The sequence below is a fragment of the Montipora capricornis genome, chromosome 12 (genome assembly GCF_036669925.1).
Source record: "Montipora capricornis isolate CH-2021 chromosome 12, ASM3666992v2, whole genome shotgun sequence".
NCBI classification, from domain to species: domain Eukaryota; kingdom Metazoa; phylum Cnidaria; class Anthozoa; order Scleractinia; family Acroporidae; genus Montipora; species Montipora capricornis.
The window spans coordinates 23,708,889-23,725,952 of NC_090894.1; the positions used below are offsets into that span (position 1 = coordinate 23,708,889).

At 39.6% G+C, this 17,064-nt stretch overlaps 1 protein-coding gene across 2 annotated transcripts in view; it reads right to left on the reverse strand.

Moving 5' to 3' along the window:
- Positions 1 to 17,064, reverse strand: part of LOC138027934 (inactive tyrosine-protein kinase 7-like) — a 24,870-nt gene continuing 7,806 nt past the window's right edge. Inside the window, exons 3-12 of one of the 2 annotated variants that reach the window (XM_068875553.1) lie at positions 16,741 to 17,034; positions 15,682 to 15,966; positions 14,628 to 14,894; positions 12,044 to 12,322; positions 9,539 to 9,811; positions 8,328 to 8,603; positions 6,999 to 7,031; positions 4,405 to 4,590; positions 3,384 to 3,745; positions 1 to 2,598 (exon numbers count right to left, since the gene is read on the reverse strand). In XM_068875553.1, coding sequence (XP_068731654.1) covers positions 2,041 to 2,598; positions 3,384 to 3,745; positions 4,405 to 4,590; positions 6,999 to 7,031; positions 8,328 to 8,603; positions 9,539 to 9,811; positions 12,044 to 12,322; positions 14,628 to 14,894; positions 15,682 to 15,966; positions 16,741 to 17,034 — 2,813 coding nt within the window. In that variant the 3' untranslated portion in view covers positions 1 to 2,040. The remainder of the gene's footprint in view (positions 2,599 to 3,383; positions 3,746 to 4,404; positions 4,591 to 6,998; positions 7,032 to 8,327; positions 8,604 to 9,538; positions 9,812 to 12,043; positions 12,323 to 14,627; positions 14,895 to 15,681; positions 15,967 to 16,740; positions 17,035 to 17,064) is intronic. The other variant, XM_068875554.1, reaches the window with a different exon arrangement.

The window sequence follows — 17,064 nt, forward strand, 5'->3', positions numbered from 1 at the left end:
TTTCTCAAATTCTGTTTACTTTATTCATTTTAAGTGTAGCTCACACCAGCTCTTCTCGCATATCTCACTACTACGGGCATGTATTAATTCGGAAAAATTCAGAACAAACTGTATACACCTTATTCCAAAATGGCCGCCATTTAAATATTCTTTTGTTTTTATTCAAATTAGCCCTTGATGCCTCGTTCTTAAGATTAAAATTCAAAAGAATATTTTATCTTGAACGAGGCAACAAGGGCCAATTTGTATGCGCAAAATCAGCGGCCATTTTGGAATAAGGTGTATTGGAAAAACGAAAAGAGCATGAAGTTACAATACTACCGCACTGAATGAATTCCAAAAAAATAATTGATTGCGTACGTTCTCTGACAAGAACGGAAACAACATCGGATTAATATTCAGATGAATTTACTTCACAGAAAAAAAGTTTCACTTCGTTTTTATGGAGTAAATTCCCCTTGACGAAAAAAACTGTTACAAAATCGTACACTTCCTTGTCAGAAAAATCGCATAATGAAGATCAAAATCACAAGCGACATGTAAGAGGAACGAAAAATCTGATTATAATTGTACTGCACCACGATGAATAATAATTACACAAATCCTGCTTAGAGCCGATCGAACAGCGACTTCACTATGAAATTAATACTATTGATACCGTAAATATCGACCACACAAATCAAGTAACGACATTTAATACCACACAACATTGAATCTGCAGCTTCGATACTCTTATTAGCTGTCAAACCAAAGAAGTCTTTCGTAGCGATAGGAGAGTAGGGGCGGATCCAGGATTTTTGTTAGGAGGGGGTACAACACTAAGGAATGGCGTAGCTGACTGCTGACGTGTTTTTTTTTTTTAAAGCAGAATGCCAGTTGTATTAGAAAGCGGCAGGTCATTTCAGGGGGAGGGTGGTGCGCACCCCCTGCAACCTCCCCCTAGATCCGCCCCTGGAAAGGGTAATCTGGGCGAATTGCCCCGCTTTGGGAAAAACAAGTCATTTGATTGGTGAATTTGAGAGTGATCGGGAAATCCTTAGCACCACTCCCTACCCAGCCCTCCCCCCCCCCCCCCCACCCAAGTTTAAAAAAAGTTTTCTCAGATACAAAAAAAAATTTTTAAAAAATACCTTTTTGACATTAAATTTTAACGAGAATGTCAACAGCGGCATTGATTCAACCACTTATAAAAAAGGCAAAACGTTTGACAAATTACTTAAGGCTACCAAAAAATTCCTCAAAAGCTTTCAAATTATCGCCACTCATTCCTCCATTACAGTTTCAATAAAATGCATGCACAGTGAATCGCAAGTTCATCACGCCAGAAACCAGAGATGGACTGCCACAAGCAAGAATTTCACAAAGCATTTTGCTCTCAACTGGATCATATAAATATATCTCGAATGCGGCTTCCGAACTTCCGAGTTGTTCCATGGCGCACCTAACGAGAAACTGCTCTGCCAATCCACTCGCGTCCAACCCGAGAAGGCAAAGAACAGAGGACCATTGGTTTGTACTTGAATTCTGACCCTTAAAATTCTGACCAAATTCAACGTTTTCACAAGAGAAATCGGTAAAGATCAAATGGAAACGTCTACTCGCAAGTTACCACCTACCTATTTATAAGTTACTAGTTAATTCTACCCTCAAGCACGGTGTCTTTCTAGCTTTCGATTTACAATGCGCAAGGCCCCATTTTTTATGATGCACTCTTAAAATTGTTCCAAGTTCGGGATCTATCATTCCAATTCTTGAGAGCTGGCAATCGCTTTCGGACTTCTGAAATGTCAGCGCAAAAGGTCGCGGTTTGTACGTTCAAGACTTATTATCTCGGCAAAAAATTGGAAGGATACAGAATAATGCCCTTGCATCAAGAAAATCCCACGCGAGTCGCTTAACAGTTAAAACGCTTCCAAAGTAAAAAACGTATTAAGTCGTGTTTCAGTCAGTTCCTTGTAAGCCATACCCCAAACAATTGCGCTTCCAATGTAGCTTCAAAGACACTTCCACCGATAGCCAAAGCCGTATATGCGAGGGGACTTAGACGTGACTGCCTCCTCTGATTTCGCTGACATCGCCCACAAGCTCCATAAAGGTCGGTCGACTGAGAGGATTTCCTTCCCAACATTTCGCCAGCATTTCCAGCACAGTATCCGGGCAGTTTTCAGGTTTGGGTAGACGAAGATCACCTCTGACGCCTTTCAGCACCTCCTCGTTGGTGAGATCGTGGTAGGGCATCTGACCAAAGGTGTAAATCTCCCAAACAAGGACGCCGAATGACCACACGTCACTCTTTTCCGAGAATTCGTCGTCGCAGATGGCCTCGGATGGCATCCATCGGAGTGGAATCTGCATGTTGTTGAAGCGGTAATACTCGGCGTTGTAGAGGTCATAGCTCAGACTCAAGTATCCGATCTTAACCTGCAGATCCCTCCCAACCATGCAATTCCTCGCAGCGAGATCTTTGTGGGTAAGCTTCAGCAAGCTAAGATACTCCATTCCGGCGGCCACTTGTCCAGAGATTGCTAACTTCTGATTGGAATTCAAAGTGGTTCGGCCATTATCGTGACAAGACAAGAGGTATTGCTTTAAGTCTCCCTAGGAAGTTAGAGCAAAATTTCGTTACAACTCCAAAATTAGAAGCTTGTATATCAAATGGTTTTATACAATGCCCGAGCACGAGCTATTTTATATCGCAGTTGCGAGACAAAAAAAAAAAAAAAAAAAAAGCGGTGACAAAAATAACAGCCTCGTGTCTTCGCTCTTCTACAAAGTTCAAGATACTAAGCTGTTGGAGGAAGATAATCAAAACTGTAAGAAACATCATTTGAATCAAAAGTGAATTGATTGCGTTAATTTGTTGATTTCAGTTTACAGTGTCCCTAATTAGTGCTCCAGCACTAGAAGACTAGACACTAAAATAAAGTTTTTTTCCTTTCCTTCAGGATTTCCGGTGACTCGAAATGGGAAGGCAAGACCAGGATGGACGCTACAAACACACACGGTAATTGACGAGAGTCCAATATTTCCATCTCATCAAGTGCTGCGTTTGTACTGTTTTGATCACTGATCTCTCCTACGTGAGTCTATTTGAACCAATTCAAATGATATTGATACTTAGTATCACCCAACTAGTGGACTAATGCAAATTCTGTATTTTGATTGGCTACGCTAATAGACCTCGAGTAGCGAAAAGCGTGACGCTTTCTTTCGTTTTATTCCCAAATAAATATTTCTTTAACTTGCATTTGCTAACTTTATTATTGCCTTTTCTGTCCGACTAGTTGGGTGATACTAAAACAAAAAGACCTTCCCCCTCAAGGGCCACGGGTCTAATTGTTAATTATGACTGATCGCAAAAAAATGAATGTTACGTTTCAAACCTTATCCAAGGATTCAAAGATCATATAAATAGGCTCGCCCTCTTTGCAGACACCAAGCAATGTCACTACATTGTCATGACGTAATCCAACCAGAGACTCCATCTCTTTATGAAACTCTTCCTGGACTTGATCGTCGTTGCTATTCAAGGATTTCACAACGACCATCGTCTCTTTCTCGCCATCGCAAATACCGCTCGCCCGTGCCAGGAATGCGCGGCCGTAGGCTCCGTTACCCAGACTCCTCAGTGACTCCAGATCATGTCTGGGGAACTCCATATTGTCGTAGCTGGGCTGAGAGCGGTACACTGGATTCATCGACATATCGTTTCCGTCGCCATGCTCTATGTCGCCATTGACTTTCACTGTAAGTAAAGCGACAGTAAGTTATCACAAGGGAGGTGATTAAACAGCGCAGCGGTGGCTCAGTTTGTCGAGCAAGTAAGAAAATGGTTTTTCCCAATGTACATATCGGAAAAAAAATTCGTGACCAGTGAAAAAAAATCTCGTAGTTGTCTGAAGAGACCTAAACCCGGAACTTCTGCATCTGCCGTTCTAACTACTAGGTCTTGACGCCGAAAACCGCAAGAGAGAACACCATTTACGACGGTCAAGTCTTGTAAGCCAATCTGTTACCCTCTGGAGTTTTCACTGTTCTTAGAGAACGGTAAAACGTACATGCGACACAAGCTGCCAACCACATAACACATAATCAGGCCCAGTTGTTCAAAAAGGTGGATGACGTATCTACCGGATAAACACAAGCAAAAGGAATTGAGTTATCCAGTGGATTGCGCTATAGAGCGTTTTCACATGACCTCACGGCGGCCATATTTGTGTTCCAAAACAAAGGAATGGCGGCCATGATGGTGTACCAAACTAATCCTCCGGGAATTAAACTGTATTTTTATGCAAATACTTTCTTTTGTTTCAGTAATCCAATATGGCTTCTGGTCACGTGAGTAAAACCGCTCTATACATCGTTTGAACAACTGGGGCCAAAATAATAACAGAAAACCCTTACAATTTTCGCACTCAGGAGCAAGTACTTCTGCTCTCTTGGCTTGCCTGGCTCTTCGACCCTTGCAGTAAATCATCAAACCAACGACCAAGACGATGTAGGCAGCTGCACAACCCACAGCAATGCCAATGGTCCGGCCCATAGAGCCCACGGACTTGTCTACGTCACTTGGAACGACATCTATGGGGCCTACAAAAATCAGGATGAATTGAGAAAGCGTTTCCCTCCACATAATGATGCGGCTATTACCTCGAAAATATCCGAGTTCTCCTAAAATAAGACAAAACCATGATCTCGCAATCGCTTGTTTCGATGCTCGAAGATTCAGCGACAGCAAACCTTCGAAAGCAACAAGCAAGTTGACATCCTTCTTAACTTGTGAATTAAATCTCCAAATTGAAATGTTGGGATCAAATTATTAGCGCTGTCAACAGACTGATAAAATCCTCACCACTTACCCACCCACGAAATCTCCTGCACAACACAGAAAATGTGCATCAAATTTTCAGGAAGGATATAAAATGTTCTAATTTTCAGGGCCTCACCCCTATGAAACAAAATTGCATGCATAAAGCAACTTGTGACCAAGATGTTTCAAGGCCACTCTCAAACACAGGTCAAAAAGCAATCATTAAGAACCTAAAAGAGGAGATAGATGGTCACATTTTGTGACAAAGTCTGTTGTAAGGCAAGCTCCTATTTTAACATGACTGCGAACACAACAAACTCAGAAAGTGGAGCAACGACGAAAAAGAGCGGCGCGCCTCTCAGACTACAAATGAGTTGGGTATACAGTGTAAGCTGCTATCTCTTAGATAGGACATACCTTTAGATCTACACGATAATTATTACGATAGAGCGGTTTTCAAATAAGTGTCGTAAAACCAAAACCAAAGTAATTACTTTGGCTAATCAAAAAGGACGGAGACAATCCAGTAAACCAATCAAAACTCGAAGTAATTACACGAGGCCGACACAAAGCGCGGGAAAATGTGCACGCGCGAGCCACGATTGGTTTTGGTTTCACTTCTGATTGGTTGAAAAAGTGGCGCGAGACATTTGAACCAATCACTGAGTGAAGTAATGCAAAACCAAAGTAATTATCTAATTACTTTCGACACTCAATTGAAAACCACTCTAACAGAATAATTTATAACTTAGTGCAAAGAAAACGGAAATAGCTTAGAAACGCGACAAATAACACTGTCATAAGCAAGAGTGACATTATAGCGAGGTGATTTAATCAATTCTTTAATTTATACTGAGAGTTCGCGGAAGCACAATTGAGAATTTCAAAGCAGTCTGCCGAGTCAGATCCACGGCATTTGTGGCTCCGAGTTTGCCAATATTTAAAGATGTGAGAGTCGTACTGAAACTATCAAAACTGATACTCTTCTTCTTAATTTCGTTCTTTTCTGAACTTATAGCCAACTGTAGCCAACAGGCAATCACACAAGTTACACTGAATTTTGCGAAATGCAAATTTCTGCCTGACTTCTGTTGTCTGCACTTAATTTTCATGGAAATATCTCCAATAAACTGTCTGCGACTGAGATGAGAAGTAGATAAACAGTAAACTACAGGCTGCTACTTGTTTCCTATCTTCCCCAACACCTCTGGGGGGGCCTCGAAAATTCTCTCTGACTTGCCCCCCCCTATCTCTATCTCTCTCTTTTGAGAAGTTGCTCAAGAGAAGAAAAATAAGCTAAAGTCACACAAGTTCTTCTTTGATTTTGGCCAGCCGCAAATTTCAGCCTGAAGTTTGCTGTGAACACGATGCTTGATGCTCATTTTTAAGTTGTATATAAAATTCTCCATCTGCACCATATTTTCCCACAAATCTCAATCAGTGAACGTCAAGACTAAATCGAATTGGCTATTCTTAAGTTCACCAAGCCTCCTTTGTTCAAACCACGTAGTACGCATGAGAAGTCAGTTTGACCTCGTTTTGAAAACGAGGCTGAAGTGACTGACATTATTAGGAAGCTTAAGCAAGCGCGCTTTTGAGAAGCGCACGGCAACCGGAAGAGAACATTTCGCCGTCCCAGAACTGTGGCGTCTCCCAGATTTTTGTTCTAGTCATCTCTAATGGAGAAAACATACTTAGCAATGTCAATGTGGTTGTGTGAAAACAGGTTAAAAGGGAAAACAGCTCACTTCCAGTTGCCTTTCGTGTCTCAAAAACGCGCATGCCTTAAAGCTCCCTATTAATTTATCTAGTACTCCAGTTACTCAAGAACTATACAAAACAAGTTGCATTAACTTCGCCCAGAGCTTTTGTGACTACTGTTAGTAATAAATACATTATATGCAATTACAATTTCAACTAAATGAACCCATTTTACTTTAATTTCAACCTAGAGCGTTAGTAATGTTAATCTTGTTTGTTAGGGATAGAGTTTTATCTTTAAAAGAATGAGCTGCCAATTACCCTTAACCTTTATCTTGTTAATTAACATTAAGTTCAATCCCCTTTTAGTTAATATTTGCTAGAGTCAGCCAGGAGCACAAATTTTAAATCTTTGTACAAGAGAGTTTTGAAAAGTGATTTAGTTTGTTCGTTTGCTTGTGAGACCCTCAATTGAGAACTCACTTACCATATTTCTGACGGCCAATTTTTCTCCCATTGTCTGAAATGACGAATACGGATATTGTGAATATATAAATATATAAGTTAATTGAATCGAATTGATGGTGGATTAGTTTGTGTATGTCACAAACAGATTACATTTCAATGATAAAAATCTATTAAGTCTTGTTTTACAACTAAACACATTAATTCAGTTAATTGTTTCTCAACTGAACTGGTAACCCATAACACATATCGTGCCGCAGTGTCACTTGCTAGTGTTACGGCTCTAAAATTGTCCGCATCAAGTACTGATCAGTTTCTCAATCAGCTGCATTGTTATGGCTGAAAATAGCACAGCAACAGCTGTTAAAAATTCTAATTAGAACCTTGATTACAAACCATTAAACACAGCATATTAAGAAAATCACTTTAGATTTTAATGCTTAACTTTCTAAAGGTTAAAATACACCTCCAGAACCACAGAATTAAGAAACATCAATTTCTAAACATCGATTTTAGAAGAGGCAATGTGTAATTTGAACCACTGTCAAACACAGTTTTTTTTACCCAACCAGTAACAAAACATGTAGAATCATTGTTAGGCATAATTTATATTATAATAAAATTATTATTACAATTTGCTACTACCCTTGTGTCAAGCACAGCAACGGCATGGACAGTTTGCAGAAGCGAACCCAAATAAAAAATGTACTGTTTTAAAGCGCTGCTATGATAAAAAACATTCACTTCCTTTTTTTCCTTCAGATTTTTAAGTGTCATTGCTTAAAACTTGACTGGCAAAATTTTGAGCTTTACTTCTTTTTAAAAGGTAGTTTACTTTGAGTGTTTAAAGTTTTGGATTTGATGGTCCACCATTACTCACGTTCCAAAATGATTGGTTGGACCAAAGAGGGTTGAATCTAGGAAGAAGCTAGTGACATCACTTACTCATTAGCTTAAGATTTCTGCATGTAAACACAGCTTATTATATACAAATGTATGCAAAACACGAGTTTAAAAGTCTGAAAGCCCGAAACTCTCACGCTGCAAATTAATTAATTCATCTGTGTACGCAAGCATTGCATTTCTAAACTATTGAGTCTTTGACGTCATTTCTCCTCAATCCAGCTTTCTCAAGATTTTAAAGTTAGTAATGGCGGACCATTAAAAAGTAAAATTCCACTTAAAATAAAAAGGTGCCTTTTTTTAATCAAGGCTTAAGACTTGGGTCACTTAGGGCTTAGTTAATTAAAATAGTTTGGAAATTGAAAGAAAAAGAAAAATTGATGTTTTGGTCAGAGTAGCACTTTAACACAAAGGTAGTACATGACATGCCATGATAATTTCAACTCACTGTGCACATCCAGGCTGAACTTGCTCTGTTTCATTTCAGCATGGTTGGCAGCAATGCAGTAGTAGCGGCCTTTGTCTCCAAAGTGCACCTCCTTGATGTGGAGTGTCCCATTGGGGTACTGAATAAATCTTTTTGGGTCAAGTTTGTAACCACCAGGTACATCTTTACTCCAACTTATCTTGGGCTTAGGTTCACCAGAAGCATTACAGTGAAGCCACACATCTTGGTCGACAAATGCTGTGGTGTTCTTTGGCCGCACAACAAATATGGGATAAACTTCAAACAGGAAAAGAAAATTAAATGAACATCATTAAAATTCACACAGTCAATTACACAGCCAGGAATGGTAACAGCCCAGTATCATTACTGGTTTGTCCTGTTTCCATGTACATGTGTTTCATAATTTTTTGCATTCAGTGTGGTGTTAAGAAGAATCTTAAAGTAATGTGACAGAAAGAGTACACATTTTGTAGAAAGATAAGCTGTTAGTCTCTCCTCCACTCCCAAGTTTCCATACATGAGGGCAGTGAAGACAGCAATGAGAGTAAAAATGTAACAGATTGGAATAATTACTGAGCAAAACCAAAGGTCTGTAAGTCGTGCACATGTTTCACATCACAGTGTAATTTTTTCCTGTTCCCTAGCTGAAAAGTACACGTACATGCAGAGCCTGTAATAACCAATTTTTTTGCAAGACCTTAACAAAAGATTTATCCTCTCCTTGCTTAAGCTCTCTCCAAACAAATTTCATTTATATTCCAACAACAACATGAGTACATGCAGGTAAAAGGCATTTTACTATCTGTTATTCAAAGTGATAGAATAGTCCCATTAAGTGATTAATCACTCACTAAAAAAATGTCCCCATCAATTAATTAACCCTTTAACACCCAAACTGGCCTAAACCAGCCAGACTTGGTATTTTACTCTGTCTAACGCCAGATGATGTTACTCGTCAATGAGGAACCCCCGGGAGTCAATGGGTTAAAACAACACAAATTCGTTTTCTGAGATGAAGTTCTCATGATCATTGCCTCTGTCATCAGATACGTATGTATACTGTAAGTTCCCTACTGCTCAGTAGCGTAACAGGTGCCTGTTTTAGGTATACAAAATTTACACTTTTGGATGCCAAAATATGAAAAAATTCATGAACGTCTTTTAAGTCCTTGAAGAGGTACAAGATTCTGTCTTTTAAGTGCACCACTTACCAAACACTGAGATATTGACATAATCGCTGGCTACGCTGAAGGAGTTTCTCCCAGTGCACAAGTATTGGCCTTGATCCGTCTTTTCAATGCTTTTAAAATGTAGTTCGTTTTTTTCATGTTTAACGTGACTTAGCTGCGTTATATCTTCTCCACCTGCTTTCTTCCATGACACTGTGATTGGTGGGTATCCCTCAAAGTTGCACTCAATTCGTTGACGTGTGTGCAAGTTTGCATTTACCACGTGATAATGAATACTTTTTATCCTAACATATCCTAAGAAAGAGAAATACAATTTAATTAGCCCTTTCAGACTGAAATTTTAATTTGATTAACACCAGACAATTTTACTCGCAAATGGGTGCCATATCAGGGATGAATGGGTTGAAGGCAATCAATTTCTCAATCTTACTGTAACTAGACCCTCCGTGAGGGTACACTGGGTTGCCTGTGGTACGTGCAGCGTTCCAGGCAGTTTTTTCAAGTTGGGGGTTCATTAGACCAGTTATTATATGGCTTGTGTTTGTAGCTGATATAACACGTGCTCTGATTGGCTAATTGTGACCTAATTGTAGGGCATTATTCTCCCGTGATGCCCATGGGCCGATTATGGGCTTGCAAAAACAAAGCAAAAGGTAATTAAAAAACCAAATAATAAACTACTTACTAACCGAGCTAGCTCGAGCCGTACTGGGGAATATTGGACCTGGGTTGTTTTTTTACAGACCTCGCTGCGCTCAGTCCGTACTGCGACGACCTTGGGCCAATATTCCCCAGTACTGCCCTCACGCTCGGTTAGTAAGAAGTTATTAAGGGGTCACCCAGAAGTCATACCAGCAGAGGCCCTTTGGCTCACAGGTCCTCACACGTTCGTACGACAAAACAGATCCTTTTCTGAGGTTAAAGACCTGGCTACTGGCCTATTTCAAATTCTTTTTCCTACTTTCCCAACCGCGAGAAAACCGCAGTAAATCAGCTATCGTCAAAAAATGTTTTTTTCTCAAAAAATATTTAAAGTTAGGGGGAAAAAACACATCATTTTAAAGCTAAGAAAATAAGCTTTTCAACAGCATATAACTTATTTACAGACAACTGAAACATTTCATAAAAGAGAAAGTTGAACGAAAAAATTTAAGAAAAATAACAGTAAAATATGTTTTCCAGGCAAAATTTGGTCATTTTAGCGTTGATTACGATTTTTTGGATGCAAAACTAAAATTTTCTGCAATTTATCTGCTTTCTTGGACATAAATTCGACCGAAAACTGATAAGGCACGAATATTTTTAGATTTTTAGGAATAATCAGATTAGCGATCAATGGGTAATGTGATCATGCGATAAAAGTGTCAAATTTGCGACCCATTGCTAATGGCAACGGAAGCGATCGCATTATGAATAATTAACCCCTGTTTGCCAAAAACCACCCAAATAACCGATTTTGACGGAAAATTCATCCCAGAGGATAAAACTATTCACTGGACATGTAATAAAGATAAATATGTTCGAGCGAAAGCGAAAACAAGCGAATATTTTGAGGGAAAACTCAATTACGTAAGATCAAAGGAACATGTGGTGAAGACACGCAATTGCATCGCTACGAAAAATCTTACCTTTTCAGCGATTCTAACGCTTGAAATTCCATCTGGTCTAGTCTTTGAATTCACTATTATCGCTGCCCTACGAATCTTCAGTGTTCTACATAACAGCACACTTGGTAAAAGACGGCTCGACGGGCCACAGATTGTTCTCGAAGTCTATTACTCATCGCTTTTACGGTTCCACCGCCTGTCTTGTTCAGTATCCAATTGATTTGCCATTATTGAGCTTCATAAGGGTATAATTATTTTGTTCAAAGATCCACTAAAACGCCATTCGCGTTACATGAATTTTGACGCCATTGCAGGCTTAGTTAATGATTCTACTGTGTCCACCAGAGAAATCTACGCATTTCCACTACCCTCTCGATCCTAAGAAAATACGCGCAGAAGGCTCTATGCACAAAGACACCACTTACCAGGGGAGTGACAGGCAAGACTTTTACCGACACGGAAAAAAATAAAATAAATAAAACGAACAAATCCCACCCACTTTCTGACTGGGATTGCCATACTGGTAACCCAGTAAAAAGTAATTTATACTGTAAGTGGCTCTTGAACCAGTTCAAGCCAGCCACTAAACAATATTGTCAAAACCCTCAAAACAAACCTAGTGAATTCACAACCTTGATTTAGTTATAACAGCCCGTAATCTGCCTCTAATTTGATCAGCCTTACCAAAGAATGCAAGTTCTCTAACGAATCAACAAAATTACTTGAAAGTCAAAATCAGACATGCGAGACAAAACAGTCAGCCAAAATGTAGTGAGTGGACAGGTCATCATCTCAGTAACCAAAGGCACTTTGCATACCATGCTAATTACGGCACAGGAGCCTTTAAAGCAGAAAAATCTGGCATAAGTCAAAGAGGAAATTTGCACATAAGTGGTGGTCTAACCACCACAGTACTCACCCATCACTTCCACTTTCGCCACTGCACTTTCTGTCCAGCCACCTGGGTGATCAGCAATGCAACTGTAAGTACCCGAATCTGAGGTCTTTGCTTTGGTGATGACCAGAGTCCCATTTTTGTGCAGAAAAGGCCTACTGTTTCCGGTTGTTACGAATGGAGTCCCATCCTTGAACCATGAGATTTTTGCTTTTGGATGAGACGTTGTCTCACAATCCAAATAAACCGTTTCTCCCTCTTTTACAGTCTGGTTTTTAGGTTTGGTAATTATTTCTGGCAGTTCTATAACAGAAAATGCAACTTCAGCATGTAAGTTTCCCCTTCAATGCAAATTAACAGAGTTCCATTTGATTTGAATTCCCTTACTTTTCAAAAACTGGAGAAACTTAAAGTGCTTGAAGGAATGGATGAACAGAGCATGTTACACAGTAATTAAGACTTTCACTTGCAGAGTCGGTGTCAGAGTCGTAATCAGCAGCACAGATCTATCTGATCTAGCGGAAATCAAACTGATGGAATCTGAAGCAGATATGAGTTGCTAAAGTTACAATCTAAAGAAAACTACACTGTTGGAGTCATAAGTGGAAGCCAAAGAATAAACCAATCAAAATGCTTCTTTCAAGTCCAGAAAACATGGCGGACGTCTTGGAGGACACAGAGGAGCAACTTCTCTTTTGGTTACTGCTAATCATTGTTTTGTGCAGACAGAGGCGTCATAGGAATAACTTACTCAGAAAAAAAAGCAAGTTTGGATTTGAGACATCTATCGAAGCCAAGCAGCTTTGGGAGAGTAAGCTACCCACATCAAGGAACTTTGACTAGGTGACTATGGATTCTACTTTCAGTCAATGTCATGCTCATGTCTTTAATTTGTCATAATTTTTTTGTGTATATTGGAAAGATAATTAATTTTATATAACTACAAATTTCCCACCATTTGTTAGGAACACACATGATGCCCAAACTCAGAGGGCCTGAGAACTGGTATTGGGATTGATTAGTTCTTCCATTTCTCATTACAACTCTGACGATGTTTTTACTTGACCATAAGTGACAGAGTCATAGGCAGAATCAGAAGAAAATGGGACCGTTCTGATTCTTTTGACACTGCTACCATCAAATGTATGACTCTGCGTAAAACTCTGATTTTTGATTTTTACTAAGTTGTAAGTGCTCTTATGACTATGACTAAATTCACTAGTGAAAACCAGCCCTATAGCTTAAATGGAAACAGAAATTAAGGCAATAATAATCAAAAGAAAATATGTTTCAAATAAAACCAATACTTAAACTGAAGTTGGCAAACTGAAGTTGGCAAACTCAAGTTGGTGTGTGTAAAAGACACAACAACAGTTGTCAAACATGTGGGTGACAAATAGAACTTGTCTCTATTCTCACCAACATGTTTCACAACTGTTGTTGTGCCTTTCACACACGTCAACTTGAGTTTGCCAACTCAAGTTTGCCAAATTTGGTTTGTCATGTGAAGGTCGCTTTAGAAAATAGAAAGTCTGTTCGCAGTTTTCTCAAGTTCATTTAAATTTTAAGACTGTATTCGCCAACAAAAACCTGTCTCAAAACTAGCCTTGGATTGCCATACACTTGGGATTGCCATCATCTGGTGTCTTACCCCAGAGGGTTTTCAAGCCAACAAAAACCAGTCTCAAAACTAGCCTTGGATTGCCATACACTTGGATTGCCATCATCTGGTGTCTTACCCCAGAGGGATTTCAAGTCAATGAAGGCATTTTAAAGTCATAGGAATATACATGTTTATATAATAACCCAAGTTATTCACGGATTTTGATTGGTTCTTGCCTATGATCTATAGAGGACAGACGCACGATTGACGTCACCATCAGCTTTTATGTGAATAAAGTTTAATTCTTTATTATATATAATAAAACAAATAGATTCCATGTTGCCCTGGGTCTGTTCAGTAATAGATCACAGAAGACCTCAAAATGTGGTAAGAACATCAATGACACACTCGGCTATCGCCTGGTGTGCCACTTTTTTGTTCTTACCACATTTTGACGTCATCTGTGATCTATTACTGAACAGATGCAAGGCAACATGGAATCCATTTGTTAAATAGATTTAGCCAAGTTTACAAGCAGAGATCCCAGGGTATTTATTCTTACAATAAGTTAACCTGGCTTGAGCCTGCAATCCAATCGAAAACCAGTACCTGGTCAGGGTCAACTTGACAAAAAAAAAAACGCTGACCTTGATGAACTTTGAACTTGAGCCTGTGATATGGTGACGCGATACTGGCCAGCAGATACCTTGTTTTGACATGTGTCAATTAACCATAACATGGATCACATAGATGTTCCCGTCAAAAGACATAAGTTGCACCACAGAGTTTCATAATATTGGCATACATTGAGGGATGGATGTATGGTGACGAAATTAAAATGTTCTCCCACAGATGGGCTATCATAAAGTACTTCCTTACCCATGGTGCTCCATGTGCACGCCTTTGGCGCACAGAGCTCCACTATTAAGCAATGAGTCACCTTCTGCTACATGTAGCACGCTTGCCAAGTGTGAAAAAAGTTCTTTAATAAGAGTTTAAGCTTACCCGAAACAATAATTTCCACATTCACATGAGAGCTCCCATAACCGTTACTGGCTGTACAAGTAAATACTCCAGAATCTTTCTTCCTTGTTTTGTTATTCAAAAGAGTACAACAGCCTTCTACACCAAATCTCCTTGGTAATTTCTCTCCACCTTTTTCCCAGGTGATGTTTGGTTCTGGATTTCCACGTGGTTTGTTGCAGTGAACTTCAATTCTCTCATTAACCAGCACATATACTTTTTCTTTCTCAACGGTGACAGGACCTAAATCTGTCAAAAAGGTGAGAATGAGCAGGGTAACTTTTCTGGGACCAAAGAAAGACAATAAGTCCTGACAACCCATTCAAAAAGGACATGCTCATGCATGCCACGGAGACTGACTATGAGAATCTAAGCTACTTAAGTAAGATAAGATTACCAGTAACACACTATGCCAATTTATTGGGGGGTACAGTTGGTGCCGTAACATAGAGTCAGCACTCTTCTCAGCTCCAAGGAAGTCACCATGGCAACCAAGCCACAGTCCACCTCTCAGGCACCTGTCAACCCATCAGTGAGAAATACCAGTGTGAGAAATGTATACTTTCCTCAATATGGGAGGGAGGGAGGGAAAAGAAGCAAGCAAACGAAGAAGCAACTGGAGCCAATTAAGCACACGGCAATGCCCAAGCAAACCTCCCTGGAGTATCACAGGAAAAAAAAACACTGCATTGCCTTGGTTATGACTTTACTTAAATCACATTTAGCCTCATTAAATAAAGCAGTAAATGTCTGAGCCAATGACTACAAGCACCAACAGGCAACATGCACACCAACTCTGTAATAACAAACCATTTGCCTTACGGTTCATTAATACGTAAGAACTAATAAGGATCATCTGTCCCAAAGAAGGGACGCGTCAGATACAGAATTGCCCTGAGACTTCTTTTTCATTCTGTCCTTGGCAGCCTGTAACTGAATGACCACACTTTCTCCTTGCCAGCATTTTGTGTGGCATTAGCTTTCATTGTAATAATAGCTAAAAAGCGATAATTTGACAGCAGAAAAAAATACTTACAAGCCAGTTCAACAACTGTGTCCTTCTCAACTGTGCCAACCAAATTCTCTGCTGTACATGTGTAGGTTTGGGCATCACGTTTGCCAACACTCTGTATCTGTAATGTCCCATCTGCAGCAATGTTGTACTTCAAGTCATTCTGCAATGGGCTAGTATCACTTCCTGCATACCACTTGATCAATGGTTCAGGTTTACCAATGGCTTGACAAGGGATGTCAACTTGGCTGCCTTCTAAAACCATTGACTTGGTTGGAGGAGGAAGTTGAAACCGAGGGTGCTGTCCCACTGTTAAGAGGTGAGAACATTAGTCTAGGATTACATTAGAAAACTACATGTATCCAATCTGCAAGACTCAAGAGAGAAAAAATGTTCTCTTGCTTCTAATGAGATCCACATCAACCAAGAATGGTCACTTTTATCAAAACTACATAATCAAAGAATTCACATGTGCATGAAAACAATGAAATTAACAAGGTAATCCTGTAAATGTATAATGTTACTTTGCTCTATCACATTAAAAGAAGAAATTCTAGGGGGAAAAGTTGGATGTTAGTCACTGCTGGAAAGAGAAACTTACAACCCTCTCGTTAGGCTAAAAAAGAGTTGCACAATTCAAATTCATTGAGGGTTCTCCAGTGATTCTCCCACAACAAAGGTTTCATCATTAGCTGGGGATAAAAGGCTGGTCTCAAGAGAAATGACACAAGACTGGTACTATAAAGGTACTATTAAAAACAGAATGATGTTGGATCAATCTGCAGAAATGAGCAAATAGACATGTGAAAATATGCCACTTTGGTACATGAAGCTTCTGGATACGTTATTACATTGTATGAAAGGATAAGCTGAGGATAAAATGGTGGTCTCAGGAGAAACAAGACAAGACTGGTACTGCTAAGAACAGAATGATGTTAAACCATCCTACAGTAATTAGGAAATAATCGAGTCAAGACATGCCAGTTTGGTATACATGTACCTGTGAATTACATGCATGACAAAAAGACTGAGTTTCACAAACATTTGAATCTAGCATTCAAACCCCAGTCTAATAACACTTACCGACAACTGAAATAGGCAAATTTTTAGTTGGCGTCACTCTCTGTAAAGAATCTGCAGATGTTGCCAGGCACGAATACTCCCCACTGTCACTTTCAGTTGCATTGTTTAGATACAGTTTGTTCCGATCTATGGTGACACGACTATCTGTGGTCACTGATGAGCCATCCTTGGTGAATGCATATGTCCCAGGGGGGTTCATGTAACATTTACACCGCAGCTGAAAAGGATTGCCTGCAAGGATTGTATAACCTCCAAAATCTGATCTGATGGAGAGTTGAACAGCTGAGCATAAACCTGAAGGTAAAGACAACAAACTCTCCAATA